The sequence below is a fragment of the Dicentrarchus labrax genome, unplaced genomic scaffold (genome assembly GCF_905237075.1).
Source record: "Dicentrarchus labrax unplaced genomic scaffold, dlabrax2021, whole genome shotgun sequence".
NCBI lineage: Eukaryota > Metazoa > Chordata > Actinopteri > Moronidae > Dicentrarchus > Dicentrarchus labrax.
The window spans coordinates 6602875-6624801 of NW_026136722.1; the positions used below are offsets into that span (position 1 = coordinate 6602875).

Consider the following 21927-nt stretch of genomic DNA (forward strand, 5'->3'; position numbering starts at 1 on the left):
GTGGGTAGCAACAGTTGCCCTGGTGAGGACGAAGCGCCATAGCCACGGTAGCCCTGGCGACAAGAGCCCAGCAACGAGAATCAACAACAACAACAACTGAATCCGCCATAAAAATAAAAGAAGATATTTTACCGGTGGGAAATACACACGTGGAACCAGAGGTGAAGCGCTTTACATATAGGAAATATTTTATGTCCAATTATGCTTCAACTGAATTGTGCTATTGCTCTTTTCCCTTGTTGTTTCAGTAGCCATACCAGGCAACTGCCTTCCACTGCTAGCTGAGGTTAGCTTGCAAGCTAGCCGTCGTACTGTTAATCAGTCGAGTCGGTTTTTCGTGAATTGGGTAGTCTGTGGCCGCTACTCATTCCAGTGACAGCGAATTGTGCTTGCCATGACGACGCAGCCACAGATGCATACTCAAGCAGGCCGTTGTTATGGCGATGTCAAATGCAAAAGGTACAAAATGGCGGTTGTTGTAGAGACCAGTTAGCTTGCTGCCCGTGTTACCTCAATAGACAGCTAGCGTTAGCGCTGTCACGACAGGCGTGTGCTCGCCGCTGCCTACAGCTAACGGGACGAGTGACCAGGAGCGGTCACTCGTCTCTTCACACGATGTTTTACGTGCCTGCTGTCGCGGTTTGACACATTATGTGTTTTTTCAGCGGCTCCCGGCTCAACAGAAAATCAACTCCCCGAGTACATAACGTGAACTCCCCGAAAAGGGAGAGCACATTAGGATAACTGTTAGTCAAATTATAAGTGTAACTATTAAGGCAGTTTTTGGTTTCGGGGGTGGAGTTGGGACAATTACAGGTGGATGAAATATTGCTCTCTCGATAATGAAAGTTGAAGAACTGGGGCAGGTGGCGGACATTTAATATCTAATGGGCGTGGTGAAGGAGGGCGTTTTGCAGGTGCTTTGCAGGTCCCAGTTCAGTTTTTAACGTGTTTGTTCACCGATTTGGCTCTATGAGTGACTTTATAGATTTGTAATAAGGTTTCTTGTTGCAAATTGCCTATTGACGTTACCATTAAAAAGCATATGGGTTTGAAAACACACATGTAAATCATAATAATCCCTTCCTATCCTCTCTTTTTATTCAGTAAAGGCAATGTATAAGTTATTATCTAGGATACTGTATTAAACATGTCACAAATTAGGAACAGGGTGTACATATAATCTCCTGGTAATTGTGTGTGACCTAAACAACAACCTGCAATAGCAGTATTAATGTAGTGTGGTAGGGGAGTTTCCCAACTTATACTCCGGGCATAACTGTGTATGTGAATGGCCATAGGATGTGTGATGATCACATTACAGGTAATGAGACACCGAAATGCTTGTTCCCGTCAATGCTCCTCCCCCACATCTTCACATTAGCTGCACCACCAACAGGTCAGCCACAGTAGTACTTTCAGAAACATCCCTCTTACTCATTCATTTGCATCAAGGCAACAAATGAGAATGTAGAAATATTCCTAATGTCAATAGGATAAGAACTGTTAACCACAGAATAATGTTATGCGAAAAAAGGGGAAAAAGTAATGATCACATCAGCATCTATGTATTTTCCAATTGTACTTTTAAAAGATCATGCAGCAAACACCACTTTCCTCATGTCCAAAGTGCGGCCCATGTCATTTTTACAAGCTAGACATTAATAAATGACTTTGTAATAATAGTCACATGTTTTAAAGTAATATTTTACCTGAAGCTGTAATTCATTACATTTTGTTCTGCTACATCCTCTAAAGTAAGTAAGTAGGGATTGTTTCCCTCTTACCTTCAAACCTCTGACTAAATCCCTATCCCCTGCCCTTTCTCTATCTGATTAATTACACATTGGCTTGAAAGACATAATGACATTAGGCTATTAACCAAATAAAACCTGGAAACAAACAGTTCCAGGATGAATTCTGGTTTAACCTGTTCAAAACATCCCTAATGTTTACTAGAAATGCATAACCAGTGACTTATTAATTTTTCCTAGGGTGATTCCCAGCTCTTGTTATGGCCACCTCAGGCTACGTGGGTGAGATCCAGCCGGCAGCCCAACCCCAGGGGGGCGGTGTTACCGTAACGCCGGTGCAACCTGACGCCAGCTCCACCCCTCCAACTGCCCCTCCCCCCTTTCTGGCTGAGATTCAGACTACTGTGGTCACTCCCACTGTCGTCACACCCACAGGCCAAACTTCTCCAACTGATCAAGCCACCTCTATCACCAATCAGAAGCCTGCAGCTGGAGGTCAAGCTCAGTCCACAGCACAGGCCCAGCCAGCACAGACTCAGTATGTGACCGCAGAGATCCAGGGCTCCCCCACACAGTCTGGAAATGCTCAAAGCACTCCTCAGTACATCGTTGTTACAGTCACAGGTAAGGGCTGAACATCACATACCATAATATGCCTTTGGCACTAACGCAGACCTAGCCAGATAAGGGCTTTGCAATTACACATGCACAGAGGAAGTGCTTTTCATTTTAGCCGTTACTCCTCATGAAAGACTTGGAGATTTTTAATAAATCTTTCATTTTTCAGAAATGGTTATAAATAAACCTATTTATTTTAAAAGGTCAGATTTATATTTATCAAATTAAATTTTTTAAAACGTTTTAAGGGCAGTGAGTTAAGATACTTGAAAGTTTCATGGATTGTAATTTTGTAGAACTAAAACACTTTCACATGTTCAAATAAAGGCTAAAGTTGGTTTGCTACAACCTTCAATGATTGAGTTTGAGACTTTGCCGGAATGCTGAAATAATGTCACCGACAATGTATTTACATTCCCTTCATCCTTCAGAAGGCTCCCTTCACTCAAGTGACAGTGTGTCAGACTCTAGCCCACCTCCAGCTGTGGTGCAGACAGGAGTTCCCACGCAGGTGGTTCAGCAGGTACAGACAGCTCAACAGGTACAATATGCACGCACACACAAGCAGACATGAAATTAAGGTTTCTTTAACTCTCAAAACTAAATAATATATTTATCTCGGCAGAGGTCTGTGGTGCAGGCTACATCTCAGATAACCAAGACTGAGCCTGGCACCCAGCTCAGTGTCACCAGTCTACAACCTGTTCATATCAGCCCGGAGGTAAGTCAAACACACACAGATTATCATCTGTTGTTAGACCAACACCAACACACACGTGGAAAAACAAGTCAAGGGCATCACACATTAAATCAAAAACTCCCTCACATTTTAGCTTAGAATTTGTCAAATGATCACATCTTTGGTTGAACCTGCCTCTGCTGGTTTCCAGATCCTACCTAGCACCAAGGTGACAGCATTAGTCAGGGATAACAGTCTAGAACAATGCCAGCTGCATCATGAGATAGGACAGCCAGAGTGCCTGGCCTTTGCATCAGCAGACTGCGTACAAGAATGCTGTGGCAAGCCCTTCTACCTCCCCTTGGATCTCCTTCAGTATTACCAGTCACTGTGCTTGCTCTCTGTGTGTGTGGAGAAAGAGATAGGAGCCCACTCTGCAGTGACAAGCTCAGGCCCTGATCAGCCACCACTGCAGGCTACAACTGCCAATTACCAAGTAGGTCAGGGACACAAGGGAGACTGCTGCTATAGAGTTAAGGGACCAGAGAATCTGCCTGTAGCTAAGAAATATATATTATAATTGCAAAACTGTACATAAAAGATGTTCAGAGTCCCCAGTTGATATGGTCTAACTAGGTAGGTGAGGATTTACTGGATTTGTGTGTGTGTGTGTCTGTTGCTGTGTGTGCGTGTCTCCTCCGTAGGTCCAGCAGCAGCTCACGCCAGTGCCAGTGCAACATGTGTACGCCAATCAAGTGCAGTATGTGGAAGGAGCGGACACCAACTATACCACCAGCACGATGTTAGAATAAAACAGTGTCTATTATTATCTTAACACATGTCCAAACAAAACTACTTTACTTGACTTTTATTTTTTTAATTTCCCCAGCAGTTTACTTTGTTTCTCACATATCTTTTCATATCTTTTATCCAGTCGTTCGAGCACCTTCCCGTACACTGACACACCCCTGTACACCCAGACCACCGCCGCCCAGTATTATGAAGGTCAGCCAACATCCGGCTCACAGTCCTCTACCCCTGGCACACCTCTAACCGTCTCAGTGACTACTGGCACGACAGGGGGTGTGTCCATGTTTGTGGCCCAACCCACCAGTGCGACAGGGGGAGGGGCCACAGTGGTGACTACTGGTGGCACCACCAACGGGGCAGGGGAAGGGGCAGGCACCAATGGTGGCGCAGCAGGCAGCTATGTAATCCAGGGGGGTTACATGCTGGGCAGCAGCAGCGGAGGGGCAGCTGGCAACAGTCAGAACTACTCTCACACTGCCCGCGCCTCTCCAGCCACTGTGAGTATTACAGAGGGCGAGGAGAGTAGCGTGCCGTCGGCAGACAAGAAGGTATGCAGAGGCGCCAAGCGCAGGAATTTCTTTTCGTTTTTGTTCTCATTCACACAACTCTTTGGTGGCGCACAGTGATGATGTCATAGTTTTATATAAGTGGAAAGCACAATTAAAAATGTGTAGATTTGGGGCGCCCTGATAGCTCACCTGGTAGAGCTGGCGCCCCATGTACCAAGGCTGAGTCCTTGCTGCAGCAGGCCCCCGGTTCGAATCTGACCTATTGGCCCTTTGCTGCGTGTCATTCCCCCCTCTCTCTACCCCCTTTCCTGTCTGTCTTTAGCTGTACTATCTAATAATAAAGGAGAAAAGCCCCCCGCCCCCCAGACAATGTGGAGATTTGTATTAGGGCCAGAATATGTTAATACTTTGAGTATAAAACTTGTAGCATAGATTATTTTTAACTGTGATTTCCTCCTCAAACCCCCCCCCCAAAAAACCATGACCTCATCATTTTCATATCATTACAGTGCATGTGACGAGGGGCATTTTTAATTTGCCTGAAATGCTCCAACACTATATTGTTCATGCCAAATTCATCATATTGAACCCCATATGATAATGGTTTACCAACCTATGTTTGGCAAACATCCCATATTCCAGGTCATTAATTCATTGCATACCAAAGTTGTATGCCACGGCACGCAAACAGGTGTACTTGTGTTTTCATTCCCGAATGATCGACAGACTGTTAATGTGAATGGATTTGTTTGTGTTTGTAGAATTTATTCTTTATAAAGATGTGCGTGCGTGCATGTACTGTATATTGAAAATGTGGGAAACGTGTTATGTGTGTACACATATATTGAGGTGTGTTTTTCTGTTTGTATCTATTGGCTTTGCTAACTGTTCCAGCTGTGTGCCTGTGTGTCAGGTACAGTGGTTGCTGGACAACTATGAGACAGCTGAAGGAGTGAGTCTTCCACGTTCCACCCTCTACTGCCACTACCTGCTGCACTGCCAGGAGCAGAAACTAGAACCTGTCAATGCTGCCTCTTTTGGGAAACTCATTAGATCGGTGTTCATGGGGCTACGCACGCGACGTCTGGGCACACGGTAAGACGAGTGTTCACACATTCAAACCCAGTTTAAGAGGAAATGATAGACCATATATACATATGGGTGTAGATACACACCAATTAATGTATTTATACCCCTTTAATACACAGCTTCCCTGTATGACATGACAGGGTTGTAAAAATTGACGCCCTTACTAATGTGCTGATTTTTAAGTATATTTTCCAATCTAGCGTGTTTCTGCTGACAGAAAAAAAAAGTGTTAGGAAATATCAACCTGACATCACAGAGAGTGTAGGCACAGAGAGTGAGAAAAGTGCACATGTACTATCCCTGCTACAGTGATGCACGTCAGCAGCACAGGCATCCTCTTCATACGCACTGTATGAGCTACATGTATATAGGTTTCATTAATGGACACCCGTGCAAAGCTTTCTACAGGAGATCTATAATTTATAAAGCTCTTTGGAGTGCTGCAAAATGTTCATCTAGTGTAGGAAGACATGTGGGTAGAGATGAAGACAGACAGCATGTGTGTGGGTGAGTGAGTTTGACAAAGGAGGGGAGGGTGAGCAAGTGAGATGGACCTTCCAGAAATATTTGGTAATATGGGTTAATGCGTATATTTGGTTATTGTATTTTATTAAAATATACAATAAAACATATATTTATTTACCATAGGTTGATATATACAATATAAACCCTCCCTCTCACGCCCTGTTGTTTTCTCCTCTGTAGATTTACCAGAAAGATTTGCCAACACACGGCAAATTGTATGTAAAAACACATGATATCTGTTCCTGACAGGGGTAATTCTAAATACCACTACTACGGGCTGAGGATCAAGGCAGGTTCTTCTCTTCTCCGTCTGATGGAAGACCAGCAACATCTGGCCATGAGGCAGCAGCCCTTCTCACAGAAACAGAGGTACCCACATAAACGTCCGTACACTCACACACACGTCTAACCACCACTGTAACCGTTTCTCTTGAATATCCATTTTAAAATGTTCCATTTGAATATATTTCCTTTAATACAGTTGTATCACGGACTCTTATTTTACCCGTCTCTTACACTATATAATTTATTTTAAATGCTCTTACAGTTCCACACTTCTGCTATATGATCTGACAGAAGTGCCTTTTCGTTTCACTTTATTATTCATCATCTCTGTGTAGAGCTGAGTGTTTTATCTGTGTTATCTTATATCCTTGTTCCTGTCAGGTTGAAGCCTGTGCATAAAGTTGAGGGGATGACGAATGGCACAGCAGCAGGAGCAGGTCAGCAGCAGCAGCAGCAGCAGGGGTCAGGGCAGGTGGACATCAGCACCCAGGTTCAGCAGTACCAGCAGTTCCTAGGTGAGTTCAGTGAACAAATACCTACAAGTGTGAAGTAATGGTTAATGATTTTCCTTTAAAGGAGATGTATGAGTCTGCTGGTCTTATTGTGAAAATGCAATATACATATAACACATAAAAACATATTACTTACAGTTAATACTGATTGCCCTCTGCGTTTATTGTGATTTCTCTTTGACTATCTAGTGTTCTTGTGTCGTGTGTTCCAGATGCATCCAGAGCTCTCCCAGAGTTCCCAGACATCGACCTCCAGGGGAAGTCTCTGCCAGAGGGCATCGAGCTGGAGCACATAAAGAGCTTTCAGCTGCTGTACAGAGAACACTGTGAGGTAACCGTTGCCTTTTCCATCTATTCTATCTAATTGTCAGTGGGAGACTTCATTGAATGAAGGTACCAACTATAACTTATAGGATAATAATAATTGAAGTTTACCAGCAAAAGGAAAAGTGATGCTGTTAGACAACCAAGGGAGAAGATGGGTCTCTAGTTGATCTTCAGATATGTGTTCAGTCATTTATTGTCAGTCATTTATGTATGAGACGTTCTCTCTGTCAGGCCATACTAGATGTGATGGTCAACCTGCAGTTTACCCTGGTGGAAACTCTGTGGAAGACCTTCTGGAGGTTCAGCCAGAGTCAGGCTGGGGATGCCACGTTGGCTGTGTGAGTGCTCAAGATTTATATGCAATCATTTAAAATTCTGTTTTTGTCCTAAACATAGTAAGAAACATTTTATACAGGACGCAAGTAATTAAAACTGTGTGTGTATGTTGGCAGTCATGACGAGTCAGAGAAACGTCTGCCGAAGTCCTGCCTGGTGCTGCTGTGCAAGTATGACCCAGTGCTGCGCTGGAGCCGCGACTGTGACAACAGCCTGTACCAGGGCCTGGTGGAGATCCTCATCCCTGATGTCCTCAGGCCCATCCCCAGTAAGGCTAATGTAGAAGCATGCTAATGTAATACATAACACCATACTGTCAAAGGCAGTATAGTGCAGAGAGTAACATGCACATGACAAAATATCATAAAATAATATTTTTACCTCAGAAGTGATCCCATAGGAAAACATGGTTTGACATGAAACTTTACTTTTTGATATAGAATTTGTCCATTTAGTTTACTCTCACTGAACATATGAAAAAAAAAGATCAACCTGATATTTTACATGTACGAGCAATTCTACATTTCTAGAAGAGTTTTCTTTTTATGGGTTGAAACATTTGGACTGATGCTCTGTCTCTGTAGAGAATGAGCACACAGTTTTCCTTACTGTGTGCCCACTGCTCCGCTGTGGAAACTTACTGGATTTATTCTGTTTCAGTTGCAATTTTAGTCAGACATTGAATGCAGTTTCTTTGAACAGTGCTCTGAAGGAACATATTGTTCCTCACATCTGAACTGCTGCCACACACCCTTGGTCTTTATCATCATATTGAGAATTTGGTGATGCATATATACATTGCTATACATTAGCTATGTTCCTCAGGTGTTTGATAATCCTTTAACCTGATACAATCTCACAGGATAATAATAATAACTTTATTCATCCCCTAGGGGAATTATCTTTTCACTCTAATAATTTTATAGACACACACGCACACGCACACACACACACACAGGAGATGTCAGAGCGATGGGTCTGCTGCAGAACAGCGCCCCAAGCAGTTAGGGGTTAGGCAAGGCGCTTGGTGAACTGACCTACTGCCACCCAATGAATACTCACTCTGAAGTATTTTTCCTGCCGCCCCCAGGTGCCTTAACTCAAGCCATCCGCAACTTTGCCAAGAGCCTGGAGAGCTGGCTGACCAATGCTATGATGAACATCCCTGAGGAAATGGTCCGCATAAAGGTACACTCCCCTTGTACAAGTTTGCAGTTGGTGATTCAACATGTTTTCTGAGCCATCGAGCAAGTTGTTTCAGGCCTGCAGGATCAGTCATTACAATACCATAACAACACTGTACTTTAGTTGAGATTGCAGGCTTAGAAATTGTTAGTGTAACACTTCTCTGTACCCATTTTCTGTGTGGGAGCTTTCCAGCTCTGCGGTGAAGCTTTTGTGAAACAAAATGTAGCAACTCACTGCCAGTAGAAATTCAGAACAATCAAGTTTTTTCACAGTGTAAATGGACTTCATGGGGCTCATTGATCTTCACAATTCTACGTGCTTAAGAGAAGATGTAAGGTCATGTTGATAAATATAGGCCTGTAACACTCGATCAGTGCACGTTCTACTCATTAAGGCCAAAGCTGAGCAAACATTGCTCATCCCAAGTAGCTAGGAAAAAAGGTTACAGGTTATTTGTAGAGATATTTGTATGAATAAGTTTCTTTTATGTAAAATATATTTTTTGTCTTTTCTCATGCTCCCTCAGGTAACATCAGCCAATGCATTTGCCCAGACACTGCGGCGCTACACCAGTCTGAACCACCTCGCCCAGGCAGCTCGCGCTGTCCTCCAGAACACGGCCCAGATCAACCAGATGCTCTCCGACCTAAACCGCGTCGACTTTGCTAACGTACAGGTTGGTTTAGCCTCCGAACGCTGTGTGCTGGCAGCATTTGTGTCTCCTCACATTCAGTGTTTGTGGTTTTATCTCGCATTGGTTTGGTGCACATGGGACTACTGTAGCTTGTGGTTTTAATGAGGTTCCATGTTTTTGATTAGGTTTTTCGAGTGATTCTGTCTTTTCCTGTACAGGAAATGCAAACCAGACTGTGAACTTTTTCTGAGAAACTGTCTTTCTCCTTCCTCTAGTGAGTGTAGAGCACATGATTGAACCTGGTAGTGACTCAGTGTCTTGTTATTTAATTAATTAAAGACTTTTTGGCAGTGAATGTATATCTTCACACAAGGACTTCAACCTGAGTTAGCAAAGCAAAGCATAGTCTATTTAAACATTACTACATCATGTATTTTTTACTCACATATTCCCCTCATCCTGTCCACTTTTTGCAGGAACAGGCCTCATGGGTGTGCCGGTGTGAAGACCGCGTCGTCCAGCGGCTGGAGCAGGACTTCAAGCTGACCCTCCAGCAGCAGAACTCCCTGGAGCAGTGGGCTGCGTGGCTGGACGGCGTGGTCTCCCAGGTCCTGAAGCCGTACCAGCACAGCCCCGCCTTTCCTAAGGCCGCCAAACTCTTCCTGCTCAAGTGGTCCTTTTACAGGTGTGATGGGAAACATTTCTGACATTTTTATTTCCATTCTACTTTTTTGTCTTAATGCTGTGTGATTTTAGCTACAAACTTTTGTTTCACAGTGAATGTGCACATTATAAGCTCTCACAGTCACTAATAGTAGATCACTGGCAGCTGAATTTGCTTTCTATTGATGGAAAAAACATTTAATTTATGTAGAAATGTATTAGTGGATTCACTGTGAGAAGTGAGGTTTCTCTGTCTCTGTTGAGAAATCAACAGACTCAGGCTAAGAACGTCATCATAGTGGAAGTTCTGAGAAACACTTCCTCTTTGTGGTTTGACGAAAAAGTGATATAGTTACCGAATATATGTGTAACGCTAATTAATTCCTGCCACATCTGCTCTACAGTTCAATGGTGATAAGGGACCTGACCCTGAGAAGTGCAGCCAGTTTTGGTTCCTTTCACTTGATCCGCCTGCTGTACGATGAGTACATGTACTACCTGATAGAGCACAGAGTGGCCCAGGCTAAAGGAGAGACCCCCATTGCTGTCATGGGAGAGGTACCAATACACACACACACAAATAAATGAACTAAATAATACAAGCCATGCTTACTTAGTACTTAGAGTACTAACACATTCCCCTCTTGCCATTAGTTTGCCAGTTTAGGCCGGGGTCTAAGCCAGCTGGATCCTGACAAAGGTAAACACACTGTTTCTACGGTGTCTAAGACTAACTACAGTCCTGTTTCAAGCATCGCTTTTAACTAACTAATTTACCCGTGTCTATCCCAGAAGAGGATGAGGAGGAGGACGACGAGAGCGATGACGAAGGACAGGAGCTGTCCCTTCCCTCAGATGGAGCCGTGCTGGGAGAGGAGTCTCTGGAGCCGCCTGCCAAGCTGGCCAGAACGGACCAGAGAGTCCTCTTCACAACTGGATCAGCTGACAACTAGTCACAGAGTAACACTACTAGACGTGGGTTGATTATATTGATTGCATACACACCCAGATGTACAATGAACACTAATTTATACACTTGACACATGTATATAGATCTTGTAAATGTGTGTGCGCACTCTCGCTGCATACTGTAACTGTCCCCACTTGTTTACGCATACACAATCAAAATACACACTCAATCAGTTCTGCTGCTGCCTGGATGGCACAACCACCTGTTGACACCATTGATTTAACACACAATCCCTGGCATTGCAACAGGATGTGGCTTCAAAAAACAGACTCTCAATGCAAAGAGAAAAATTAACTGGCATGTTTTGTTTTTTTTGTCGTCGTCTCTCATTGCATTGCAACCTGTAGCCTCGCTGTCTCCTTTGCCGAGAAGCTTCTGCTCACCCTAGATCCTCCTAAAACTGTCACTGCCGTATCAAAGTGGTCTTGAAAATACTGTGATGTGTGTGCGTGTGTAAAGGTAACTACAGGAGGAGGGTGCAAAGTGGACCTTCAACAGTAGGTGTTTGCTGAATTTAGTTGTTCCCAATTCATTCACGCTGTGGGGAAGCTGTGTCATTCAGATGGGAAAGAGACATTTGTGAAAGACAGCAGGCGGTTGGGATTTTTTGGGTGGGTTTGTCTCGTTTGTGTGTGTGTGTGTGTGTGTGTGTGTGTGTGTGTGTGTGTGTGTGTGTGTGTGTGTGTGTGTGTGTGTGTGTGTGTGTGTGTGTGTGTTTTCCGAATGAGCACTGGGGTCACACCGCTCTGCTGTTGCTTCTGGAGGCTGACTGAACATGCTTTTCCACGATGGTACGTGTATATACGTGTGTGTGTGTGTCTGGTTGTGTGATTGTGAGTCAAGTGTGGGCTGTTTCCTTCTGTAGATATTTTCTAAGGCCTTCAGGTTTTGATTTTGGGAAACGTGTGGAGATTTCCTGTTTTGATTCGCCTGTAAAGAAAAACAGTCTTGTGTTCTTGGAGTGCCTGTCGCAGCTGCTACACACACTTGTAAAGATAAAAACTACGGCTGTGGAATTGGGGCTCCCATTAGTTGCTGCAAAAAATCCTCTCTTCTATTGAACATCTGGTTCCATGAGAGAGGTACTGTACGTGTCATATTTTTACGTTCAAAGTGCTCCATTCCTGTCCACCCCAATACGTTCCTCTGTGGCCTCATTTTCCTTTGACATATCGTTTTATCTCGCCTTATTTCAGTATATTTTTCCGTGTGTGCCAAACCTGTTTGCTTTTATCCCAGATCCCATTGTTTTTAAACTCTCTATGTTTTAAGGAGGACTGTGCCTGAGTAAGAACGATGATATACTTATATTCTACTGTATATTTATCCACTATTTTGAATTTTGTTGTCACTAAGTGAACCTCTTGTGCAGTGTATGGTGCTGTGTTGTCACACATTGTAAGCAATCTTTGTGTGCATTATTGATTTGTGATTGTACGTTCAGTTATCAATCCTATATCATATCTTACGACTTTTCCACAAACAGGCTAAGGCCCTGCCTCTTTGCACATATTGACTATTGTCTTTAAAACTACGACAGAGTTATCTGAAATGTTTTTCATCTTCTTCGAAGTCTTAGGTGTTTTCAGTGGTGGGGTGCAGGTGTCAGATTTCGTGCAAACATCTCATACCTACTCAGCGTGGTTCAGAGAATTTGGTGAGAGGTGACAGATCTGATGGCTCTTCCTGCACAGTCCTCCACAGACACTCACCTCCCTCCACTGTGCTTTCATCTCGCTGCATTTCCGCCCTCCTGCCAATGGCTTTGTTTTGCTTCAAACATCCATATTCTTAAACACTGTTCGTCAAGATTGGTTGTTGTAAACATGTCATTTTTTGGATTTTTAAATACAATGTCTTTAAATAGCTGCAGTGCACGTTTTCAACAGGCATCGGCAGCCTCAAACCAGCACATCATCCTTTATAGGGACTCTAATGCTACCACAGCTGAGTACATATCACTCCAGTCTTGATGATCTACAGCATATAGAATGGCCATTGTTTACCCAGTAAGAAAAATGTTTAGTCATTTTTATAGTGCATTGTTTCTTATGTACAAAACAAATTGAGAAAAAAAGATGTTCAGTGGCAGTGTTTTATGAATTTGGTCTGCTGTAAGTATGACTGTGCCTTTGGAGGTGGTAGAATGCAATTCAGATGTTTTTAATTTTAAAGATATAAATTAAAGAATTTTTAAAATTGCACTTGTCTTCCCTCGTACATTTATTTCCATATAAAGTCTAGCAAAACTTTCTGTTTTGAACAGGAAGTCAGTCAAATGGCAGTCCTTCAGTATTTATATTCTTTGTGGCTAACAGACGTCTGACGTGCAACCACAATCTTATCAAATCTTAAACTTAAACAGATAGACTTCCTGGGACGTACACCTACACTTACTGTAGTCGCAGTGATTTATAACTTATCAGTTATTACTTTTAATGTGATACACCATGTATGACACTGGAACAGAAACCACAGACGTGTGGTTTCCGAGGGTTTGAAAGAAGACTAACAGAATCCACCTATCAGATTTTTGGTTTATCTTTAGTTATCCATTTTAAAGATTTTGTCAGTAACAGGGTTTTATGTTCACAGTACTGTCTTATTAATCCGAGGTAGACGAATAGTGACATCTAGTGGTGATTTATCTCAGCTTTGCTTTGTTATATCTGCCGACAGGGCCGTTTTATCGACACTTGAAAAAGAAACAAGACAACAAAACGTTCAACACACATTTGAAAGTCATTGACGTTTGCCCCTTTTTTAATTCAGAGTATTGCTGCTGGTGGTCATCTATTAACAATATCAACACTGCTGCCAAAAGCAGGCTCACAGCTGCCATTCAGAATACAAGAATCATACCTGATACATCTCTGTAAGTCAAAACCAACATCGTTATATTGCTGAATATATGTACATATACAATAGATCTTAAAACGGGACACATTGGAAGACTAAATTTAATCATGTTGCACACAATGGCTGTGGGAAGGCAAAAGATCAACAGGTTCTTGTCGCCAGCCATAAAAACCAAGGTATATAAAGTAAAAAGCAATCACATGCAACCTTGAGATGAAACAGAATCACAGCATGGCTCAAACATATACTTTAAATGTGTGCTTATGTGACATCTTCCCATTGTAGAGGAACCTGCAGCTGTACGAACTACAGAGGGGGACAGAACCTCTAAATGAGAAGTCACTACACTTAAAAGTGACGAGGATTGATCTGCAGTTCCCTCAAGGTGAATGCCCACTAGCAGTATGTGTTGGCTTTAAAAAGGTCTGATCATCACTTTTGAATATTACAAGCTAATACGAGATAACTAGGACTGTTCACACCAAGCTGGTTTATTTTTCTTTTCAATTTTGGCCTTTGGTCCACAGTAAGCCGGCGTGCCCAAAAACAAAAAGTGAATGGACATTTGGAGAGGCAAAAGAGGTGCTTGAACAGCAGATGGGTGTGTGACAAATACAGCATCATAAACCAGACACACTGCTCTGTGTAGTACTCCTCACACTGATGGGTATTTATGGCAGGGCTGTTAATAGGAAGCCACTAGTATCAAGGCCAAAATAAAGATGCATAACCTGGTGTAAGGCGCATAAATCCTGCAACAAATGAGCAATTTAAAAAAAAGGTCGTCTTTCAACCTTCTAGGACTCTAGGATTAAGTCTAATACCAGTCATAGTCTTCCCAATTAAACCATTCTAACAGAAACTTTTGAACCCTTACGTGAATATCTGGGTGCAACACCAGAACTTCGCCTTCCTCTCTCAAAACAACTCGAATTGTTTTGTATCTTGCAGAACACTTTTCACGTCATTACACACAGGTGCCTCACTTCTAAGCGTTTTATCATCTACCTCTAGTGGCTTTCAACAGTTATTAGTCATCCCACATGCACGAGTCAACGCTGTAGAGTTCCTTTTGTACACTGTAAAAATGGCTGACTCGTACAAAATACTATAATTGAACACATTCGTAAGCAAAAGAAAAGCCAAATGTATACAAGTTGAAACACCATGCAATCCTCAGCAGAGGGAAATGTGACAATTAAAAAAAACCAAAAAAAAAAACACTGAAAAAATCAAGAGCTTTAAAAAAAGATTTCTCTGACGTATTACCTGTACCAAATAACAATATGATTATAGTCTTAATAGCTCTGTGCAATTCAGTCACTATAACACAGGAGTATGAAGCGAAGTGCCTTAAAAATGGGACTTAGAAGTCTTACGAAGAAGTTAAGAAAAAGGAAGAAGAGATAGATTTATTGGCAACTCAGTCTCCTCCGCAATGAACTAAGCGCTTCAAGGCTTCGATGTTCATAGCGGCATATATAAATGTATGTAGAGGCATTGAGAAGCTGCATACCTGTCATGGCAGGGTTATCAGTCTTCCCCCTCCCTTCAGCAGCAAAGCACTAGAATGTTTGTTCAGTTCACATTTTTATTAAAAAGTGTCCAGGTGGTGTTTGGAGGTGAGGAAGCATTTTTTTTTGGTTTCCTCTCACAACAAATAAGATTAAAAAAACAACAAAATCTTAACAAGCTAAATTCTGGCCTCAAATTCAGGGTCGTTTTCTTCATCCCGTCTACCCGATTCTCTCCGGCATCATAGACCTTCTGCCATCAACTCTCACTGCGTCTAAAACACAAACGGTTGAGAGATAGCACATCCTTTGTGTGAAAACCACTGAAGGATCAACTTAAATTATGAAATGTATTACTTTCAGGTAGATACCTCCCTGTGTCGTCTGTACCAACCTGTCCTTGTTGGGGAGTGGCTGGCTGGCCAGGGGCCTGTCCTGTCTGTCCATAGTACGCAGCCTGCTGCCTGTAGTACTCCGCCCAGGCTGCGCTGTAGTCCGGCTGGCCCCCTGTTGTGGATGCTGCTCCCCCTGCTGCTCCTGGGGCTGCAGCTGCTGTCCCAGGGACGGAGCCTCCTGCCTGGGCTGGAGGTGACAGACAGAAGAGACATGACCCAGCTCACCACTACATTCACGATGACTTAAGGACCAGCGATAGTTCACCTTAGGAACAAAACATTTGGCGTGTCCCAGCTCCACACTACATATTAATCAGGTTTTGAGTATGTAGTGGGTTGTACTACCCGCCATTAATTAATTAATTTATATTCTTACTTTTCTGCACAAAACAAGAGACCAACATCTCCCCCCTCTTTCTTGATAATAATGTATATATTTATATGTAAAGCTACAGACCACAATACAATGAATGGTGAACCAGTTATCTAATTAATAGATGATAAATAATGTAAAAGCCTAATAATTCTATCAAAATTGAACCTAAAGAAGTTAAATACAAATGATTATATATAATTATTATTCAATTATCAGTATTTTTATTATTATTATTTATATGATGTCTTCATGTAGGGACAAATAAAGTAAAGTAAAACCAAAGATGGTGTTTTTTGGCAGTCTTACCCATCTTCTTGTAGTACTCCTCCCAGGCCTTGGTGTAGTCTGGTTGGCCCCCAGGCGTCTGTGCGGGCTGGGTCTGGTCCCCTGAAGTTTGGGCACCTCCAGCTGGGTTAGCAGGGTACTGGGCTGGCACAGCCCCCGACGGCTGCTGGTAGTACTGAGCGTAGTAGGCTGCCCAGGCTGCGTTGGGGTCATTGGCTGCTGCCTTGCCTAGAAAAGATGCAGGGTGGAGGGGGTGAGGTCCTCATAGGGTGAGGGTGAGCCCCTGCTACTGGCCTGGAGACCGGGCTTGGAGACCAGGGGGGAAACAGAGACAGGGTTAGCCAGAGCAGCTTAAGGTAAAGACAGGTGCATCTCATCACAACATTTCCATCAGTACTCCTGTTGACCTTCCCAGTTTGAGAAAAAAAAAAAGTCATTACTCATCTGAAAAGACTGGGAGGGTATACAGTAAGCCTGGGATCACAGTAGGGTTGATGTGTAAAGAGAGCCAGCATGCTAAAATGAGCAAAAATAAACACTGATCCTTTGAAAACCAGGAGAGGCAGTGAAGTCAAATGTGACTCACTGGGGTCGTGGGGTGCCTGGGGCTGCCACTGCTGGTAGGTGTTGCTCCAGCCCTGTGGAGTGTACTGGTGAGGACCTGGAGGACCACCACTGAGGAGGAAAGAAATGGTTCATTATTAAAATACCTCTCAGGATCACCCCCCCCCTGGCATAATGAGTAATCGGTTGTAGCTACTCACTGTGGTGGTCCAGGCGCCCCAGGCGGTCCGGGGTTGTATGGGTTTGGGTTGTAGGGACCCATTGGACCAGCAGGACCTGGTCCACCTGGCCCCGGGCCCACAGGACACAGAGGACCCTGGAGCAGGTGACATAATCACACATTATATGAATGTACAGAGAGACAGCATCAAATGTTCACATTTCAGAAGCTGGAGCCAGCAAATGTTTCACATTTTTGCTTAAAATGGCCAAAATTATTATTTGAGTATCAAAATAGCTGCCCATTAAATCTCTGTTGATCAACAAAGTGATTATTGCAGCTCTAGATTTAAGATGGTTAACTGGCTCTAGTACTGCTACACAATGTATTGTTATTTGTAAGACATTCTCATCCAGGATACAATAAATAAATGAATTAATGTGATCATTTGTGTTTGGGTGAGAACTCTTCTCAGCTTCCACATTTTGGTTTTCCTACACGTAACTAAAAACAACAACGGTAAGTACCTCAATCTTCTCTTCAATGAGCTGCTTGGCGTGGTCGATCTGCTGCGGCGAGCCCCGAATGATAAACAGCTTGAAGTTAGGGTCTCCGTTGGGGGGCGGCTGTCGGGAGATTTCTACGAAGGCCCCCGTCTGCTGGTTGATGGACTTGACGTTCTCTCCTCCCCGGCCAATCACAAGCCCGCACTTGTGGGCAGGAATAGAGAAGGTCATTTCCCCTCCAGGGGGCCCCCAACCACCTTGTCCCCCACCTCTGCCCCTATTGCCCGCAGGCATGCCCGGAGGACCTGGAGGACCCTATGGAAATAGGAGAGACAAAGCCTCAGTACCACAGCATTACATACTTTATATGCGTGTAAATGTAGATATTGAATGAAATATTGATGGTTTTGCCTCACGCCGGCTGCCAATATGATTAATACGATCCTTTACTGTGTCTAATGAAAGCACGGTTTACACTATGACAGTTCATGCGTGTGTCAGAAAGTGCGATCCGTACCCCCTGTCCTTCCTCCCTGACCCTGATGCTCTGCAGCAAGTCATTGATGATCTGGGAAGCGTGCTCGCAGCGGTCAGGGGGACCACTGATGTGGGCAATCTTATCTGGACCAGTCCCGTCATCTGCAAGAAACATTGTAATCTACACTGAGCAATATTTTTGACATTTACATTTATGTAAGGGTCACTTGTGGTGCTGAGCTCCCTGAGAATCAAGACCTGAATGTACAATTCATGCAAAGTATTACATCAACAAAATGCGCAAGATAAAAAAAATGATCACGGCTCCTACCTTGTTTGAACTGTATCCTAACTCCGGCATCATTCTGGATTTTTTTGATCATCTCTCCATTGCGACCAATGACCACTCCGACTGAGTGTCGTGGTACTGGGATCTGAGTGGAAAACAGACGTTTTTTGTAAATTTGAGATTTGGTTGGATGATCCCTCTTCTAATCTTACTCCCGTACACAAACTCACATCCATGCCTCCCCCCATGCGGGAGCCAAAGTCATTTCTTTCACTAAAGCCGCCGTGGTCTCTCTCCCTCAGAATCTCCTGCACCATCTCCTGGGCTTGCTGAAAAGAAAAAAAACATGGTGGTTACTGTACATGGCAACTCAGCATCGCGTATTTATCTTGAACTTGATGAGATGATTTCATAAATGTACCTGCACTTTGTAGGGATCTCCAATAATGCGCAGGGGCTTGTCGACGTTGGGTCCCTGAGAGGCATCCTGGATCAGGATCATCTTCACCCCTGCACGCTCCTAGAATACCACACAATAACATTACGGTATGTGCTGACATTACCGGAGTTTAGAAATCTCTATTTGTCTGGCTCATGAAAGTTTATAATTGATATTTAACCTATTTTTTTTACATTTCGATTTGAGTTCAACCATCTCACCTTTCTCTGAATAAACACCCATCAAGATGATGCGACAGCGATAGCCATGCAATGTACCTGTAGCTGTTTGATGGTCTCTCCTCCCTTGCCGATGACAAGGCCTGCCTTGCCAGCTGGGATCATCATCTCATGCACCGTGCCGTTCTGCCCGTTGGTGGACTCGTGATAAGAAGAAGGGGGTGTGCCCCTCCCTCGTGACACTATCTCATCCAACAGCATCTTGGCTTTCCTAGCCGGGGAAGAGCTGACCAGTTACTCCACATTCATTGTACAAAAACATGTCATCAAGCAGTAGGTTATTATAAAACCTCCAGCCTTTGCCTCTGCAAAATTTTGTGAAGTACGTGAAGCAATCTACTTCATAAGTGACCATTTCTGATGCTTCCATCTAAAAAGACAATGAGCTGATTTGCATAAAGTCTGAAACTTACTGTATAGAGTCAAGGGAACCTGTGAGAGAGACACTCCTCTCTGGAAGGCCTCCGCTGTCTGGACACACACACAGAGTACAAATGTAACTAAGTTCAAAACCCCAAGAGGAAGAAATTTGTAAACTGTGGATAACTATAACTGTACCTGGAGCTATCTGAACCTTGCAACCTGACTCCTGTTGAATCTTATTGATCTGTTCACCTCCACGACCAATAACTGGGGACAAAGACAGAGAGCAAAACTGTGTGTCGTTGGCAGGTCACACTCGCAATAGTGGCATCTACTTGTGTCTTATATGGCAGAAGGTGTGGCATCAACATGTGCTAAATCCGAGTTGGGCTGCACTCACTGAGTCCCACCATGCTGTCTGGTACACTGTACTCCTCTGTGGTGGAGGCGGGCCTGACACCATCAGCAAGCGCGGGTGACAAAGAGGGAAAAAGAGGCAATAAATCACACAATAGTAGACTCTAATTGGATTTGTGCTACAATCTCATACATATACAAAGAGCCCATTACTTCTACATAATACACAATCAACTAGAAGATATGAGATCTCACCTTTGTTGTGCAAGAGCAGCTAGCTGTGCACCAATAGCTGAGATGGGACATCCACAAAAAGAAAGAGAGAGTGATAAAAGAGAGCAAGGGAGAGGTTTAGGATTACTGATGGACTATGAGACACAGAAAGAGGAAGGGAAAGTGTTGGACAGACAAGGGCAACTTCTGAAACAGGAATATTGTACAACAGGAAACTGTATTAAATACTGTTAGCTGTGAGGGATTAACGTCACAAAGCATAAAATAGTTGTAGGAACTCACACAGTGCTTTGGCTGAATCCAAGTCACTCTGTGCAGCCAGCTTCTTGCTCTCAGGTTCATCTAAATGAGGAAATGACACATTATCTGCTGTAACTGGGTGTGTTGGGGAAGTCTGTGAAGAATTAAGTAGATTCTGTATCTAAAGCTATCATCAAGCGTGCAAAACAGGTGATGTACATATGAGGTACAATCCGAGCCAGAGTAGATCAAGGAGCCGCGGTCACCGTACCTGCATCCTCCAGTTGTCGTTTCTGTGCAGTGAATGGAAACCCATCTGACGCTGTGTTGTTGTTCAGGGGAGGTCCAGTATCACCCCCGATCTTGGCTGCGATCTGAAAGACAAGCTCAAAGTTCACCACTACACATTGGACCGAGCGTCTCATAAAGACTGTAAAGTGTTTAGCTAAATTTACTTGACTTGCTCTTATGAACAGTACATTGCAGGATAATACTGTCAATGTAAATGAAGTGTTCAATACATCAAGTTAACATTATGGTCCAATCTCTTCAGTCTATATTCCCTCTTAGTTTATTCTATTTTATTCAGCATATCTCATCAATCTCATGTTTTTGTGAGGTGACTGACGTAACACTGTCTATGCTAGGGCCCGTAAGAAGGTTACATTTGTTAAATAATATTACGTTGATTTATATGCCAGTCTAATCTTTATTTGAAATATTTAGGATACTTTAATGTGTAAATGTTTAACATGATTTGAAGACTGGATTTCAGGCTTGTTTAGGACATATTGTACTTTGTTTAGAACCATAACAATCCTAATCAAAGCAAGAAAACACTTTAGTGATTATTTGGATTAATAAATGGATGATTGATGGCAATCTGTGGCTCCAGTTACAACCTTATATCCATAACAAATGGTCCTTCCGAGGCTTTCACCCCACTGGTGGTCCCAGCAGCCATTACACAGTATTTTAAGTTACTATAACACACTGATAACCTCGCTTTATAAGTTAGTTTCTATGTATTTACTCCCACATTACAACGCCCCGTTCACACTGTGTGTTTGTATTCTAACGTTAGCTAGCAACTGACATGACGTAACTAGCTCAACAGAACCGTTAACAACCGTTAACAACCGTTAACTCGTCAATAAACCGTGAATTCAACATACGAGTCTCCCCGGTGTCCGTTAGCCGTCAGACGGAGTCAGCAGTGACACTTTTTATCTAAACCTTCCCTCCAAACACGCTCCCTGCCCGTCACATCCCCTCACCTGCCGGGCCCGCTGCACCGCGTCCGCGAACGCATCTTTTTTGATGCCTCCTGCTCCGTTCCCGAGAGCCGCCTGTCCGCCGAGAGAGGCCGCGGGCCCGGGCGGCGGCACCGCGTTGTACTCCGACATGTTGAGCTGAAGACGGGGCGAGGAGGGGGGGAAGAGGGGGCAGCAGTCCGGGACCAGAGCTACGTAGGAGTGGGAAGGAAAGTCAAGAAACTGACGGGGGAAGGAAAGCGACGGAGACACTACGGGAGCCGGGAAGGGTCATTCGCGTTTAATATGTAACGTTTATCATAGTTGTTTTTACAGCAACAGGGACAAGTTACAGTTTTGACATACTAGAAACACAGAATAAGCATAAATAAGACATAAATAAATAATATAATAAAATGTACAGTTATACACACACATATATCACGTTATATATATATATTGGTAGTGTAGTATAAAA

At 43.4% G+C, this 21927-nt stretch overlaps 2 protein-coding genes across 8 annotated transcripts; one reads left to right on the forward strand and one right to left on the reverse strand.

Annotated features, from left to right (window-relative positions):
- The first annotated feature begins 14 nt into the window (after positions 1-14).
- rfx1a (regulatory factor X, 1a (influences HLA class II expression)) lies at positions 15-13103 on the forward strand. 5 transcript variants are annotated; one of them, XM_051388236.1, is made up of 18 exons: positions 15-161; positions 1995-2378; positions 2804-2913; positions 2998-3093; positions 3756-3853; positions 3986-4409; positions 5284-5465; positions 6234-6353; positions 6651-6784; positions 6994-7112; positions 7340-7446; positions 7561-7712; positions 8535-8632; positions 9159-9308; positions 9743-9951; positions 10334-10487; positions 10584-10629; positions 10725-13103. In XM_051388236.1, the coding sequence occupies exons 2-18, from the start codon at positions 2015-2017 to the stop codon at positions 10880-10882; spliced, it is 2721 nt and encodes a 906-aa protein (XP_051244196.1). In that variant the 5' UTR covers positions 15-161; positions 1995-2014; the 3' UTR covers positions 10883-13103. The 5 variants fall into 5 exon arrangements, with proteins under 5 accessions (XP_051244196.1, XP_051244195.1, XP_051244197.1 ...); XM_051388235.1 differs by having other exon boundaries at positions 16-161; positions 10722-13103; XM_051388237.1 differs by having other exon boundaries at positions 16-161; positions 5290-5465; positions 10722-13103.
- Positions 13104-13633: 530 nt separating this feature from the next.
- Positions 13634-21828, reverse strand: LOC127356344 (far upstream element-binding protein 2). Of its 3 annotated transcripts, none has more exons than XM_051388015.1 (18): positions 21474-21820; positions 20468-20570; positions 20239-20298; positions 19978-20014; positions 19766-19818; positions 19561-19632; positions 19416-19473; positions 19042-19228; positions 18746-18844; positions 18555-18653; positions 18367-18469; positions 18076-18197; positions 17580-17873; positions 17093-17208; positions 16915-17003; positions 16350-16556; positions 15667-15854; positions 13634-15547 (listed from the first exon to the last, which is right to left on the reverse strand). In XM_051388015.1, the coding sequence occupies exons 1-18, from the start codon at positions 21600-21602 to the stop codon at positions 15539-15541; spliced, it is 2025 nt and encodes a 674-aa protein (XP_051243975.1). In that variant the 5' UTR covers positions 21603-21820; the 3' UTR covers positions 13634-15538. The 3 variants fall into 3 exon arrangements, with proteins under 3 accessions (XP_051243975.1, XP_051243976.1, XP_051243977.1); XM_051388016.1 differs by having other exon boundaries at positions 19042-19213; positions 21474-21819; XM_051388017.1 differs by lacking the exons at positions 13634-15547; positions 15667-15854 and having other exon boundaries at positions 16413-16634; positions 21474-21828.
- Between the last annotated feature and the right edge of the window lie 99 nt (positions 21829-21927).

Coding starts and splice junctions, on each gene's coding strand:
- rfx1a (XM_051388235.1), top strand. CDS start 2,015: ATGGCCACCTCAGGCTACGTGGGTGAGATCCAGCCGGCAGCCCAACCC. Junction 2,914..2,997: donor AGGTACAGACAGCTCAACAG/GTACAATATGCA, acceptor TTATCTCGGCAG/AGGTCTGTGGTGCAGGCTAC. Junction 10,488..10,583: donor CCATTGCTGTCATGGGAGAG/GTACCAATACAC, acceptor TCTTGCCATTAG/TTTGCCAGTTTAGGCCGGGG.
- LOC127356344 (XM_051388015.1), bottom strand. CDS start 21,602: ATGTCGGAGTACAACGCGGTGCCGCCGCCCGGGCCCGCGGCCTCTCTC. Junction 17,874..18,075: donor TCAGGGAGGAAGGACAGGGG/GTACGGATCGCA, acceptor CTATTTCCATAG/GGTCCTCCAGGTCCTCCGGG. Junction 15,855..16,349: donor GGAGTACTACAAGAAGATGG/GTAAGACTGCCA, acceptor TGTCACCTCCAG/CCCAGGCAGGAGGCTCCGTC.